At 35.4% G+C, this 16,912-nt stretch overlaps 1 protein-coding gene across 7 annotated transcripts in view; it reads right to left on the bottom strand.

The window, feature by feature from the left end:
* Nucleotides 1–2,564: 2,564 nt before the first annotated feature.
* The window catches only part of QKI (QKI, KH domain containing RNA binding), a 142,699-nt gene continuing 128,351 nt past the window's right edge, over nucleotides 2,565–16,912 (bottom strand). The window contains exons 6-8 of one of the 7 annotated variants that reach the window (XR_004322108.1): nucleotides 15,543–15,842; nucleotides 12,679–13,535; nucleotides 2,565–8,732 (exon numbers count right to left, since the gene is read on the bottom strand). Coding sequence is in view for 6 of the 7 variants with exons in the window: in XM_032485320.1 (XP_032341211.1) it covers nucleotides 8,716–8,732; nucleotides 12,679–12,753; nucleotides 15,543–15,842 (392 nt within the window). In the remaining variant the exon portion in view is untranslated. The other 6 variants (XM_032485316.1, XM_032485317.1, XM_032485320.1 and 3 more) reach the window with 6 other exon arrangements.

Below are 16,912 nucleotides of genomic sequence, written 5' to 3'. Positions count from 1 at the left end.
CAGTTTAGAACAACCAGGGTTAACGCCTCTCTGAAGGAGTCAAGGTATTTTACAAGGCGTTCTTGGCATTTCTTAGTACAGGCAGTCGGCAGAGTCCACGTCAGCGATGTTTTCCTTGCATAGTACAAAATCTCTTTGTCAGATAGTCTCAGAATTCAGTGAAAATGCAATGCCCTTTGGAAGACACAGAAGTAAAACTTATCCCACACTTGTGTGTGTGTCCATGCCAGGTTGCTTTGATTATAAGCTCTAAGAGCAATGAGAAACATTTAATCCATTTTAAAACCAACACTGACACTTGGTGAGGTCAGACCACGCTCAGATGTGATATCAAACTTTCCATTTCTTAGGTTTTCCCTTTGAGTTAAAAACCCATTTTCCTGCTAAAAGCCCCCCAAACTGATGCTTGAATAATAGTTTAGGGTGGGGCATTTGTACATGTGACCTGTTAACCTGGTTTTCAGCCTGACACACCTAATCTGGAGCTTAGTTTCTCACATTCTTAGCTTAGGTGTTTTCATAGGTATCGTGTTCCACCCACTAACTTCAAGTTTTCCATTTTCCCACCATCTAGAAATCTAGGATAAGTTTAACCTTTGAGTAATTTTTTCAGTGCTCTTTTACATTAGTGAGAAAAAATGGGTAAAAGCATTATTAATATAAATAACTTACTTAAAATGTACTCAAGGCAGCTTTCCACCAGCACTACCTGTCTGTCCTAATTTTACAGAGTAAATCACTTAAAACACTGTGATAAGAGTGGGTTTTAAAATTCAGGGTTCCAGCACAGCCAAGATACTTAATTCATTCCCAACCTTGACAGAAGTTTTGAGTTAAATGAGTGATTATGAAATTAAGTTAGTATCAACCCAAACAGTTCTGCAAGAAAATATTTGATTAATTTGCAAATATTTTCTTCTTCTAATATTTTGCTTTTAAGCATTTCCCAATTTTTCTTAGCTTTCAGTTAAGTAACCAGAGCATACACTTTCTAAGAAAACAGAACCACAGCAGTTAAATTTTCATCATAATTTTGAGATGCTCTCTGAAATTGTAACTGCTGTAAAGCACATAAAAATAAGCACTTGTATCATGGTCTGTACTCTCTCCCTACTTCACAAAATAGCACTTAACTGGAGAATCTCATTTTAGTATGTTTTCTGGAGAAACATGATCCCCAATTTACAATCACTATTCTTTTTAGATGTGGGATATTTTTAAATGTTCAATGAGCTTAACTGCTTTCTAGTAAGACCGCAAGGAGTTACTCCATAGAGGTAGCAGATAATTATAAAAAATGCATTCAGAAGGAAACTGAATGTCATCTAGTCTCTCCACACGACAGAACTTCCTAAATACTAAGAAATGTATAAACTATGGTAGCCTAATTTATTTAGAAACCCTATTCATCCGATTTTGGGGGGAGGAAAAACATTAAAACCTGTTTTACATGATGCCTTTTGAGAAGCTAGTTTGGTGTTTTGAAGAGTCAAAATTACCACTCTGTATCAGGAGAGGCAACACAGATGCCCACGGGAACCAGGGAGGTGGGGAGGAAAGTAAACCAAAACCAAGTAGGAGACCAAATCCAGGCGTGAGCGAGGGGCAGTGAGGAGGGGCGGGCGGTTATGAACTGGGGAGCACCTGGTTGAAAAGGGACAGTGGAACTCCTTGGGTTCAGCTGGCGGCCACCTTAGGCACATGCAGGCTTCAGCTTTCTAGGTAATTTGGTCTTTGAAGAAGTATAGACTTTGTCTTAACAGTGGCCTTTTAAAATCTTCACCAGTGCTGGCGGCAGCGTACAGGCCAAACCGAACACCAGCTGTCAGCTTGTATCCTGTGCTGCGGCTCCTCCTTCGGTGAGCTACTCTTAGGAGGATGTGGAGAGGATCCTGCCGGGAAAGCTAAGGTTCTAGAGAGCGATCAGAAAGGAGTTTAAGACTGCGCTCCGCACTGGAATTTGACGCAACATTGTAAAATGACTGTAACTCAATAAAAAAAAGTAAGAAAAAAAAAGGAGTTTAAGAAATGTGGAGATTTTATGAATGAGTAAGAAGGACTGAGAAATTGAAGGTGCAAGGGAGTGCTAACACCTCAGTGTCAAGATGGAACCTTTGAGAAAAGCTTTCAAAGCACTGGTATTTTTCACCAGCTCTCCTTTGTTCAAGAATTAATTGATGACACTCATCCTTTTCATACAGCTGACAGGGTCAAAATTTGGTCAGCACTCCTTTCCTTTCTCATGTCTGAAAAACTACGTACAAATCGTACCTGTTTCTCAGAAACAACTACTTTGGATGCACGTCCAGCTGAGAGACTTGGTAGGACGTCTGTTTACTGATTTCCTTTACGAGTCACTGAAATCAGGGCAAATGTCGCAGTCACCTTCTAGTTAAGTTAATTAGTGCTCCAGAACATCATTGTTTTCTCTTAAATAGTGTCAAAAGCACTAATAGAAATGAAAAACGGAAACGTGCCTTCCTTATTCTGACCTTTACACACGTGTGGTCTGGGGCAGGGACAGCATCTTCAGCAGCAGGGGGCTCGAGAGGATGAAGCACGTGCACTTTTTCCAGCTGGTTTATTGCACTTCATGTACAGTCATACGTGGTTCTCCATTCACATAAGATTTGGGCAGACCTATTCCAACTCTTCTCTGTATATACAATGTCCACAAGTAAAATTCTAAACGTTTTATACACACCACTACAATATAAACCATAAAAGATGTATTTGGTAATCAAAACTTCTCAATAATAGTATTTTTTAAGATACAAATTTGTTTTTTACCCTGGGAGCTGTGCTTTTTCCAGTGTGGTGTCTTTTGCCAAGAAGGGACAGTAAAATCGTAAGCGATGAGAAATCAACATTGTGTTGAGATCAACACTGTGTCGCCACTTGCTGCACCTACCATCCACTTCCACGGTGAATTAATTCTTCCATCTCTCCCACCCCCTGCATTAGTGCAGCAGAAACACAGAAAGGAGTACTATGCTGAGGTGAACCAGTTTGATTCAGCATTGAGTACCAGGTATGAATATCATTTTGTTAAGTCTCTTCATAGCAAAGGCATTTCAATTTAGGTAATTTTATATTAAAGAACCCACAGATAAAATCATGTGTGTGCCATATGAACATTTCTAAAAGTAAAATTGTCTATAAAATACTTTTTCCACTTTAAATAAAAGTATTAAGGAATTTGTAACAATGTTTAAAAATTACCTACGTACTTAGAAAGTTTGTCCAAGAAGTTTTGAGTGATTTTTGTTATTAAATAATGGATTATGATTTAGCAATACATTTCATTCTACTACAAAGCACTTGCTGGGACTATTACAATAGCTAATTGTTATTAACACACTGATCGCCCGCTGTGGATCGGGTGCCCCTGAGGAAACACAACTGTCACCCAGATTAGGGTGACGTGGTGATCAACGTGTTAAGGAATGAGACATCCCAAACACGCAAAAAACCCCTTCCCCCACAAACTGGAGACAACTTAGACTGTTGTATGTAAAAGAGTTATTTAGACTTAGTTGGTAAAGAAGTTTCAAGATTTGGTAATAAGCAATTTAATTTAAACGTACTGTCTGCTTTTGGTGTACTAGAAAATTGAAGATCCTTTGTATTTATCTAGTATTTATTTAGAAAACATTAACCACCTACTTATTTTGTATAAAGATATGCCCATCTTGGCTTTATAGGCAGGGCGCTGCCAACTGTCCCTGTAAGTGGGCTCTGCCACACATGGAGTAAGTACTTGGGCACGTGTTGTATATTGACTTTCATGTTACATTTTTCCAGACATTTTGCCCCCCCAAAAAATGCCTGATTACTAAGCACGTTAACTTCAATAATTTCTCAAAGGCTTAACTTTCAATTGCTTTGTCAAATACTAGTATAAAACAATAAAAATGATTCTGGCACTTTAAAATCATTCTAAGCAGCTGGTGATTTTGTGTTTAGTACTACTACAACCTTTATAAAAATGGGATTTGTAATGTTATTTTGAGCTTTTTAAACTGTACTCTTCTAACATAAGAGGTGGCAAGACTACATATTTATACATAAAAGTACCCTTGACTGAAAATGAGATGAGACTGCATTCATAGACTTCAGAAAATGTGGAGTAAATTGCATAGAAATTCTTTATCAGCTTCAGTGACATGGTACCATGATGACTTGTGTATTTGCAGCTCAAAAGACATCCTCACAATTTTACAGAATAGTATATATGAACTGTATGGCAACAAGAACTTTTACAGAGAGTAGCATATTAAAGCTCTGTCTACCGAACGATAATACATGCCCCCCTCCCCACATCAGAGAAAATATATTTGTTCAATCCAAAGGACTGTCTCAGTTATGATTAAATCAGATGCTGTCACTATTCTACGTACTTCATATATGTATGTATATTATACTATGGGAATACTTTGACAGTCTGATTGGTTAATAGCATATTGGTATAGTTAATAGCATATTGGTAAAGTTATATCTTCTACAACATACAACTCAATTCAGCCCCAAATTTTAGAACTTTAAAATAAATAAAATGTAATTTACAAAAATAAGGCATTATTTACAAATGCAAAAACTCATCCTGAGAATTTTTTTTTTTTTGCTATCCAGAACTGTTTCACAGAAAAGGAAATTACCAGTGTCTGTGAAATAAAAATGCACTCCTAGAGAACTGATTAAGTAGAGATCAAGTGACGTAGGGTGCAGCCAAGATAAGCAGGAAGATATTTAATAAATCTTCCTAAATTGACTTGCATGCAAACAGTAATGTAAAACTTTCCAAACGCCAGCATTCTTCTCCCTTAAACTCGGGTTACTGCTATATTCTGACTGTATCTGGGAGCAGGGGAGAGAGAAGGCAGCTCAGTCAACGCAGCTGAGCGCCTGCTGAGGGCTACGCGGGATGGGTGCGCTGTTACCAACCGCTTGCCCTGGACTGTCCTGAGACCCGGTGCCGCTCAACCTTCAGCTTTACCTGTGTTCAGCGCCCATCAACAGGAGCAGCTGGCTACAACAGTTCAAAACTTTATGAAGGAAAAATGTCCAATTAAAACACAGATCTGAATAAAGATAAAACATCATCAGATTCTTTGCTTTATAATGTGACAAAAGTATCCATTTATAGGAATTTCAAAGAATGGTTCAACAAAGAATCAAACTGGTTTCTCGGATAATATCATTTCCACAAATCTCTTTACTCTTTATGCTGTGAGTAGACAGTGATTAATTTGGAGAAGGAAAAATAAGAAAGTGTGGAATTAGTAATGCAGAGGTTGAAAGGCAAGTGGCAAGACTAGAAGAAGACTGCCTCCAACCATTGCTACTTTGTTCCCATCTCGACTGGCACCTACTCCCCATAGGTAAAAGGCCAGAATGACCAAAGCCATTTTAACAGTAGTGTGCGGAGTTGTCAGCTGACAAACAACATAAAAACAAGTCACGCTATGTTATCTGTGGTCACGTTCTTCAGGGTTAGTCCAGTAATTCAAGACTTTACATTCTTTTGTCTTTATTTGTTTATTTAATTAAACACGTAAAGGTTAATAAACAGACATAGTCCAGAGTTAGTAGGTTGGTATTATAACATTTATTAAAATAATGCTATGGGTTAATAGAAACAGCAAAGAACCAAAGAATTAAAATGCAAGCTATGTAAAATCCCAACTAAAACCCAAAAGTGTCTAATGTATTCATTCATTAGCTAACTAAAAGCCCAAGAAAGACAAGACACCCAATATAATAAAGTACTGCAAAACAATTGGCAATTTTCAGTTATCAAAATTGTGGATTTTGCATTTTGTATCCTTTTTCTCAATCAAGAAAAAAATTCTTTTTGAATGTTATATAACATACATATAAAACAAGATAGAAAAATACATTATAAACTTGTAACAATGGCTGTAAATACATTATCTTACATGTTTCTCATAGGCAATAGGTTGGTTATGGTACATACATAGCATGAAACTACTAAGATAATAAAGAATAGACAAAAATACATGTCAGCTGTACGGTAACATACAAGCGACACTCCCATCTACCGCGCTAAAAAATTACATAATACTGTCAGAAAAAAAGTCTTAAAAACTACATATTTTAATAAGAAATAAATTCAATAAAGAATGATAATACTGAGAACCAAGGCATTCAGAGATTCCAAAAGTCATGCTTTTTTTAGTTGATCCAAAATTTTGTCAACTAAGTTTTCAAAAGTTTGTTCATAGCCAACATTACTCATAAACGTCACACATTTATTTCATACATTTACTTTCTTCCCCGTAAAAGACCTTTGATAAACATCTAAAATGTCCAGGTATAACATAGTTGAGATGAAACTGGATCAAATACTGGTATCGTTTTTAAACTATCACCTCAAGCGTTCGAGTGTCGCAAATTTATTCAACCAACCAAACAAAATAAAAATCAAAATGGCACAGCATATATTGTAAATAAATCAAAACAACTGTATGTGTAACGGAAAGACAAAGCAGTGGCACATTAAACCAAAGCTAGCTGAATACAAAACGAATGTCTATTGCATAGTAAATAAACTGAAAATGGTTTCCAAGTGAGACAAGATGGAGGAGGAGGTCACCACGAAGGTGCTTACTGAGCTTACTGCTGACCTTTGAAGCTGTGAAGCTGTGAAGGTTTGCAAGAGGGAAGGAGTTGATGAGCTGGGGACCCACTGCCACCTGGTATTTGCCACATCTGGTACCGAGCAGCTAATGATTACCTAACAGTTTGGATGTAGGCTTTGTGCACAAATCGCTTCAACTACAAAACTAATTGAACTTCATGAGAAACTGGAAGTTTAAAGTCACATGTAGTTGAACATTTATATGCACAACGATGCTAGTTTTTCACAACCTTTTAAAGTTACCAAAAAAAAAAAAAAAAAAAAAAGGAGGATGTATGTTGGGGTGGTGGGCAGGGTAGCTTAGGTTACTAAAACCAGCAAAGAGATGGACTATCCAAGTGATCTGGAAGGGCAGAAACAAGTCTGATTAAATCTGGGTCATTTAAAAACATTGTTTCCCAGAACAAAGGTCACAAAGCTTCAATTTTGTGAAAAAGATTGCTAAGTATACTGTTACCTCCAATTAACAAGAAAAAAATCCAACACCCGCCCCCACCCCGCCCTGAATGAAATAAATCTCTAATTTTGCCTGAAAACTGATGTTCAAATTACACATAATTTTTATTTCAGAATCCTTTGGGCTAACATTAAATATTGCAATAACCAAAAGCACTCACTTATGCTTTTAAAAGAATGATGTTTTACAACTTATGTGTTAGGCATTAGAAAAGTTATCAAATTTTTTCACAGTATCAGATTTGGCAAATTTATATCAAGGTAACGTGGCAAAAATCATATAAGTCAAACCATCAACTCATTTGTCTCCCCTCATATCTTCTTTCACATACTGGGCGACTGAGGAACATGCATTAACTTGTATTCTGAGGGAGGAGCTGATCTTACGAGACACTTGACTAAATGACCATGAAGGAAAATAAGGCACTTTCTTTTCTTTAGACTTATTCCAATACTTAAAAAATAAAAAAGAAAGACAAAAAGGCTCTTTTGGTCTTTTGTTTCTTGACAACCACCAGAAAAAATCATTTAATGAAATAAAGGGTTTCTTTGTTCTTTTTCTTTTTTTTTTTATAACACTTGAAAGTATAAAATGCTACATTTCCAAAAATATATATATTTTTTCTGCACCAGCACCCTTGTATAGTAAAAGTATCTACTTTTTGTTCATTTGTTTCAATGCACTACACTTTATCTACAATTTCATTACATGTATACAGCAAATAGGCAAGCATGGCTTTTACATCCTTAATGATTTTTTTTCTATACAGGGAAGTTTAAAAAAAATATTTGAACAGTTTGCCCAGTAATGTGACACATAATGCATGTACCTTGTTCTCGCATATTTTTAAGGAGGTGTAAAATAAAGGTTCAGTAATTTTAACTCAGATATTTATCTTTTTAAAAATAGTGTTGCAGTTTTGTTCTTTGAATTACTTTTCAAAATTCCTCGTTAAGTTTCTCTCTCACGGCACACTTCTAACACTTCGAGTTTTGGCAGGCGACATAAAGAAGGCTGCGGCGTCTGCCCTCTGAGGGCGCTGTAGTGACTGACAGCATATCAAATTTTGAATACTTTTTGAAATCGCTTCACCAATGACATCCCTGACCAAAGGTTCATGCATGACGCATCATCACACAGTACATTCAGAGCGCCTGACTCGCTATGAGGAGGAAGACTCCTAGCAGTCTCTCCCAGTGACCGCCTCTGTCACTGAGCAGTTAGGGCCATCGGTCTCCCCTTCTGAGTGAGGCCTTCTTACCATTCGCTTGGGGCGGGACACTGACAGATGATCAGTGCTGTGGGATGAGTTGGGCCTTATTGCTTTACTACTGTTCAGTGCAGGTTCTAGAACCATTTTCACCCAAACAGGAAAAAAAAACACAACACAAAAAAAACCCCCCAAAAACAAAAGCTGAGTTGGAGGACAACAATTTCTTTGTCTTTTGTTTGGTTAGATGGTAAGACGAACGGACAAGTGCCTCAGCTCGCTGCACTGACGACAGGCAAGCAAAGGCGATTACCAGTTAACTGATCAGCAGGCAGGCATGGTCAGGTCATCATTGGGTGAAGAGTTCAGAGGTCAGAAGGTCATAGGTTAGTTGCCGGTGGCGGCTGGGTGGTTAGAAACAAAAAAACAAAAAACAAAAAACAAAACAAAAAAAAAATAAAAAAAAAAAAACAAAAAAAAAAAAAAAAGAAAAGAAAAGATAGAGAAGAGATTAGTTTCAGCTAGTGACGGCTTAATGACAACATGAAAAACTAATCACAACTAATAAAAAAAAAGCATGTTTAATTCTGACAAACTGATTGACACCATCTACAGAATACAATAAAAATCATGACAATTTCGTATCATGATTTGAACAAATGAAGGAGAGCCCACTCCCACAAAAAAAGAACAAAAACAAAAACTGTTAACAGGAAAAAATAGAAATAAAATACAACTAACAACTAACAGTTAGTAGCAGTCAATGAAGGAAACTGGAAAACAACAATGAATAGGCCCGGTGTACAGAATTCTGGAACAGTCAGTGCGGTTATCAGTATCTGACTGCTATTAAGCATTAGTATTCTCTCAGATGCAAGCATTAAAGCAACTATTAATGATGGATGTGATTATTAATAACTGATGATTAACAGAAATGAATCTAAAGAAATTTAAATTTCTATGAACAATTTGGTTCAACATAAACTCTGGGCCAAACAAGGTTTCTTTTGTTCAATAAATGTTTATTGCTTTTTCAATTATTCTATTTACAAACAACATGGAATTTCTTGGCCTCATGATACAAAGCGATACTAACTGTAGTCTAGCAGTGTAGGCAACATCGTGGGAACCAGGAAAAGGCCAGGCCTTCCGCGCTAGCCAACGTTTTCCAGTTGAAAACACTATTTTACATGTATAGACACTTATAAAATGCACTTGCATGTAAACACTGTAAAATCCTGCCATTTAAAATTCTATACTTAAAAAGCTCTAAGTACATCAAAAAATAGAAGAAATTTCTAATTGATACCATTAAGGCATTTTAAAACTACAAACAGCTTTCTTTATTCAATTTCAAAGCTAATACTCTGCAAATACAATAAAATCTGACATTTCATATACATTCCTGCTTTATATTTTATATTTTAAAAGAAGCCACCTGTAAATACTATTTTCTTTTGCAAAATAACAAACAGAACAAAAAAGTTTTTAAAAAATTACAGTAAAACATAAAGTAGTTCTCAAGTGGAAAAGTTATCATTCCCAATGTCCTTGAGTTGTTCCTTCCTTAATCAACCTCTGTCACATTCTGCTTCACCAAACTTGGTCCACTTAACAGTAGTATGATTTTTAAGACTCATTCAACAGCTTAATTATTTCTACTATATTCTGAGGTTTGATAGAATTTTCTGTACTGTTGCCATTGTGACTAAGGCAGAGGAGATGTGAATGAAAAGATATTCAGTGCAAAGGTAGATTCCATGCCACTTCAGAAATCAAAACCTAGTAGGTGTAATGTTCACAGAGTTTAAATGACCTATATAATGGGCTGGTTTACCTTCATATAACAAAAATGCTTTCTATAGTTTATCATTTAGAACAGCTTATAAATACTACAAAAATATTGCATCTTCGACGTGACCAAATCTTCCCTGAATTTCTTAAATAAAAGTGGAATCTTAAAATAAAAACTGCTATTCCAAAATCAAAGAAGAAAATAAATATTTAACATGATGTAGTCATATCACTTCATAGGTATTCCAGAAATACAGAAGCTTAAAGCATTTTTGAAATTACTTAAAATTTTGATTAAAATTATATTAAGTTTCTTACACAAATTATGTAAATGACGGTTTTTGTAAAATCATTATTTAGAAATATTCTGATTATGTTTTTTTGAGTGTGGAATATATAAACAAAGCAAACTACGATTTATATATATACCAGTAAGCCTAGAATACGTCCTCTGCCAAGTCCTGGCCGCCTACAGTACACACAGGTGTGTCCACCGTGCAAAATCACTTCTGGTTCATCACAACGAAAAAGTCAGTTGGTCTTTTATAGGCTTTAAATTCAGTTTTGAAATACATGTAGAGGTGGGTTTATTTTTAGTAAAGAACTAGATGTTTGTCAACCATGCAGCACTCTAAATGCTCATAGAATTACATGGTTATATGTCCATGGGCTGAGTTTTCCTGCATTAAATGAATGCTTATGTTACTCTTCCCTTCAAAAGATTAAAAAATAATAATTAAAAAACCTCAAAAATAGAGAAAACAGTAGTATCATAAAATAATTTAAGTGAAGGACTTCAGACATCTCCCTTAGACCCAGTGAGTGCATACAGTGATAGTTAACAGCAGTATACGATTTGTTATTTTAAAAAAAAAAGTAGCATTTCGGTTTGCTGACATTGCATTTTGAATAAAAACAGTGACAGGACTAATCAAAACACATACAACTACAAAAGAGCCACACATGGAATGTGCTGTCATTTCCAAATACAGTAAAATATTCCTAATACTTTCAACTATCTCAAGGCACTGGAGTATTGAGCAGACTGATAATTATTGTGTTAAAACAAAATTATGAGAAATCTCTTAAAAGGGGTATGCAGAGAAAGGCTAACAGAAGAAAAGCTATTTTGAACACTTTTTAGAACCATTTTAGACAGTAGCAATGTGGGAAAAGAACTTCAAATTATTCATGGAATTATTTGGTTTCCTAAATTTAAAGTTACTTAAATTCTTTTTTCAAATTCCCTCCTTCACTAGGAGATGCGCTTGCACATGACACACAAGGTGTGCTATCTTTGTAGATCGTCGCTGAGCTTGGGGATCTGTTTTATTTACTCAATAATCACAAGTAACCTATATATTAGTTAAAAGTCTTTAAACTCTAATTATATATGATGCTAAATAAATATTAGTATCTTTGGAAAGTATTTGATTCTGGTGTGGACAGCAGCTGTGCCCAGTGTTTACCATCAGCATTCATGGTAACTGTGTGAAACAGGTAGGTCTTTCATACGTGCATGGAAGGTGTAAGCCCATCGCTTTCCCCCACTAATATTAGAGACTCTGATCAACTTAATTTAGTAGGTAATAAATGTGCCATAACAGAAGCTTGTAAAAAATCCTTTTCTATCTTGCTTTGGGTTCCTATCTTGTAATGACAAACTTAGAAAACAATTCAATGTCAATAAACCGAAACCATCACTCCTCAATAAACATAAATAATTTTATGAAAGGGTCTAAGGGTATATATAGGACACAAGTTACAAATGTTGAAAAGGAGAAAAATGAAGACTTATTTTCCAGTCACAGGTTAGTCAAAAAGGATTTTCAAACAGCTGGATGCATGTCACCACAGAACTTCAAGAGATAGTTTACCTTCAGATAATATATTTTAGCAGCAAACGACAAAAATCAAAGGATCCATTTTGGGAAGAGAATGTAAGAATAAAAGGGAACTGATTTTCTGATTTATAAAAAATCCAAATGCATCAAAGTTATCTTCACAGTCCTTACTTTGTTGATGTCAGATAAGTACTTGACATGAGTATCCTCATTTGTATACAGTGGTTCAAGTATCTTACTAAAAAGGGAAATGGAAACTAAATCTTCAGTTTTCTCCAAAAGACACAGGAGGCATATATTCCTTTACTTCTTTCCTTAAAGCACCATCCGCTCAGTTCATTTTGCAAAACCAACCCAAAATTTCAGAACAATTAAAAGGCAAATTTTAGCAAAAATTATTACTGAAAAATAACTAAGGCAGTATCAAATTTTAATAGCTCCCCAAATGGACTAATTTATGTTTTAGTAGAAATAAATCATTGTACATACTAATATAGAATTTAATAAGTTAAATTATGAAGGGAGAAAAAAAAAACAAAAACAAACAAAAAACCCCAACTCTTAAATCTGTCAATTATTACAAACTAATTTAAAGAAGGAAAAGAAATGGTGTGCAGGTAAGCAGTGATATTCTTCCATCAGGTGTGGTGTTGCAAATTTCATGGACACCCAACGCATTTCTCATAAACAAGAACTGCAGAACTAAACTAACCTCGGTCTGCGGTCACAATCCTTTGGTAAGGATGGACACGCATATCGTGCCTTCGAACTTTAGTAGCCACCGCACCTAGTTAAATTGCAATTACCAAGACAAAGTTAGAAAACATTCACAAGGGAAAAGAAAAACATTAACAGTAGGTTTATCAAAATGGATTTCAAATGTTCATTTACTACAAAAGTTTTGTTCTAGGAAATATGTTAAGGCACAGTAGTTTTAAAATTAACCATAATGTTGCGTATATATGCATCTACTAATATTGCATTCATTTCAAACATCTTGGCCTTAACCTATTTTATCCATTCATTTACAATCCCAAATTACAGATTTCATGAACTCTATTAGATCCAAACATAGTTAAGCTTTACTAGTCACATATTCACTGAAGTGCCTTTCTTGTAGGAGGACTACTTAAATAATGCCATGTTTTAATACTGACAATTATTTGCTAACCTTAAGACCACTTCCAGAGTTTATCACTTAAAAAGGTTTAAAAGCAATTCTTAAAGCCTACAGATTGTGGTTCTAAACTTTGAGTCAATAAGTATGAACTGCAATGAATTAGGTGATTAGTAAAGCAAACAGTATAGTACACTTAGCAGTCAGTATACTACTATACACTCCTTTATAAATTACCATTACTTTGTAAGAATACAGACTAAACCAATTAATAACATACTTTTACTTTCTATCAGTGTGCAAAAAGTGCAAGTAAGTAACTGACTGCTAGGCTAGGCTTCCCCCCAACCCCCTGGAGGCTGCTGAGACTAAGCATTTGTTAAATTCAGATCTGATGAGGGTTCAGTTAAGACCGTTCTTGAATTCTTAGCCTTTCGTTGGGAAAGCCATACCTAAAGATAAAAGGAAGGGAATTAAAAATTAGTCATCAATGAAGATTTGATGCTAATACCAATCTCCTCACTACCACCAACACACATGTCTGCATCTGTTTTGAAGGGCACTGCTTATTTTAAAATAATATGATGTGAGACTTGATAAACAGCATGCATGTTATCTGTGTGCAAATTTATTATAACGTAGCAATTTGAAATAATTTTCTCAGTTCTTCAAGTGGTCAATATCATATTTTACTGCTTAGGTGGCAAAGCGAGAAATAAAATTGGTAACTGAATTTTGTCATTTAGTACTCATTATTATTCATATCTTATGAAGGCCAATTAGGCATCTGTATATTTTGCACTTAATTTGGTCAGTCTAATAATTAAGTATTATAAATAAAAATTTCCCAACACAACAAAAACCACATTGCTTTAAAATGAGAAACAAATTTTACTGCAGTGCCTCTTGCTGTTTCTAAGCAGTAAACTGGTCCATCACCCCTTTTTCATTTTAGATAAACTAATCTTATGTAAGTATAATTCCACGAGGCAAAATCAGGGAGATCTTGCATTGAGAGTGCTGGAACAGCAGCTGGTGGCTAAGAGTGCCAGCCCTGCAGGAAGCAACAGTCAAACTCCTCGAACAGACGCTGTGCGTGCAGCAGAGAGGAGCTCTGGGGGAAAGGAGCAGGCATGGGGCCACAGGACAGAGTTAACAGAAAGGAAAACGTAAACGGGTTACAGGTTACATGTTATTTTAAAAAATGCTTCAAGAAATGTGCAACAGAAACAAGCCTCTCATAAACAGTTCTATAGTATAATTCTGATCTATAATACTTTATACAATGATTTAGAGATAAACGAAAAACATGTACAGTAAAATGTAATTTGCTCATGAAACAAAAGGCACCTGAGTGCATGCACACACACAGATAACATACAGAGCATTGTGGGTTTCTTTAATTGAACAATGAATTTTCAAGTTTAAGTCTTAGTGTCTGGGTTCATTAAAGACTTTCAAAGTTTTATAAATCAATATTAATGCTGGAAAAAAGAGAAATCTTAAAAGATCAAAGTCCTAAAAGTCAACAACATGCACGCAGCACCAAGGTCATACAATTCAAGAAAAAAGAATTCAAATTCTGTCTGTAAAACAAAGGGGCAGCCCGGAAACAGTTTGTTCCGCATTGACTGGTCGTGTTAGAACAGCTGCTGTGCTCTAGTCCTTCATCCAGCAAGTCAATGGGCTGAAATATCAGGCATGACTGGCATTTCAATCCACTCTATAAAAAAAAGGCATCAGTAATGTCTTTTTCAAGCACACCACTTTTTGTTCATGTAAAACCGAGCGTTTATAGTATGATCTTAATTTTTGTCTCAAATGTGATTCTCAATTCAGTGACTTGGCATTTACTTATCAATTCCATACGGTAGTTTTGAAATTAAGAGTATCTCTTCGGTTTAGTATTAACTAGGACTTCAAAAGAGAAAAACTAAAGAAACTTGAAGAATGCAACTACTTATTCGGTCATCCCTTTCATATTTTCAGTCTTCACAAATATTAGAAAACACATATACAATGATAGCAGTTTCTAAAAGATCTCAAAATACTTTCATACAGAAATTTAAAATTTGGACTACAATTAAATCTCTGAGACAAAAGGAATCCAAAAACTTTGGATGGTGGAGCTGATGAAGGGGCTAGGCTAATAGGTGGGATGTAAAACTCAGAATGACCTCAGTGATGTCAAATGTAAGAAGTATTTCCTATTTAAAATGTTCACAGACAATATACCCAACCAAAGTGAATTTCAGTTACTAAAGTGAATCTAAACAAATTTAAGATATAGTTATTTAAAGAGGGAACCTTTGTAAGAGGCTGAAAAAAAAATTTAGTTTTCAGTCTTTCCTAATGGAAATTTGTCTTGCCTCTCTAAAATGGATACAATCATTTCAAAGTCTGGGGCAGCAAAAGTTGTGAAGAAAAATGTGGTTAACCATGCACGGAGAACAACTTACCTAATACACCGCTAGGTTCAATAGGGTACTCAAGGATTGATGTAGCTGGTGCCAACGTGTAGGGGTATTCATAGGGTGTGTAGATTAAACCAGCTTCGGGCCCTGGAGGAACTATTGCAGCAGTTGGGTGAGGAGTTCCGTTTGGCATGACAGCGGTCTGTATCTGTCTGATCAAAGGCATTATGGTAGGGCCAGCTGGCGTCGGAGTGCGCAGGGCAGCTGGTGGGAGAACGGGCGCAGGCCCAGTAATAATCCTTGGAGCAGCCTGGGCTGTTGCTGCAAGAGAAAAGGCAAGGGCTGCTACAGTAAGCAAAGAAATTTAGAAGGAAGTATAGAGATAGCAGTGTAAAACATGGAAAATGAGAGGGAAGTAGGAAAAAGAAAGGAAAAAGCAGAAAAGAAGAAAAATAAAAGGAAATCATTAGTACATGCGCTGATCACACAAAAATGCCAAAGCACACCAATCAAATGCAAACAGCTTCCCCTTTCCCAATGTGATTAACAATAATGTGCAAAAATTAAAAAAGCCACCGGGGGGGGGGAATGAAACCATTAAAACAGGTTATATTTAGTTCATATATTTGATATATCTATGTTTTTAAGACCTCATAAAACTAAAAGTGCATGCGGAAGCACAAGAAAACATTTGTATTAAAAGATGTTAAAAATACTTTGTAATTAGAGTCCACAGAAATACAGTTTTGGTATATTTCTAGAGTTGCTTCAGTTTCAAATTAAGGAAAGAGTAAGTTTCATTGTATTAAGTTAGTCAAGTTATCAACAGTTATTAATTTCCTGCATCTGTATGAATTAACTTCATAGGAAAAAATTACAAAAAAGTCCCATTCCTAAACACATGACTATTAATGATATACTTATTTTCATGAATAAATTAAAGCCAACCATTTGTAAAAGTAGCCAGTACTAATCCCACTAGGTGTCCACATTCTGGAAGGTTGGCTATGCCTTTAAAATTCTATTTCTTTTAAAAAAAGTAGTAATTTAAATGATATTATATTCATATGAATGATGTATAAACTTAGATTGTCTCAAAATACAAATTTCATATGATTTCAATTTAAATATAAAAAAGCAATCTCTTATAGTTTATAAAAGCATGCACAATACATATAAAGGGAAAAATGGGATTAAAAACAGTATCATCCACTGCTCTCTGTGAACTCACATAGGAAATCAATAGAGGAACAAATATACTGGAAGGAAAACATGCAAGCAAGGTGAAAGAACAGAATTCAACAGAAGAATCACTGCATTCAGATACATTCCAAATTAGCCTTTATTTTTGAAAAAAGTTTTGAAAATTTTTTGTCCTTTGCATAAACGTAAGCAAAATAAGCTAAAAATCTTAA

The sequence above is a fragment of the Camelus ferus genome, chromosome 8, assembly GCF_009834535.1.
Source record: "Camelus ferus isolate YT-003-E chromosome 8, BCGSAC_Cfer_1.0, whole genome shotgun sequence".
NCBI lineage: Eukaryota > Metazoa > Chordata > Mammalia > Artiodactyla > Camelidae > Camelus > Camelus ferus.
This window is presented reverse-complemented; position numbering and strand designations above follow the sequence as displayed.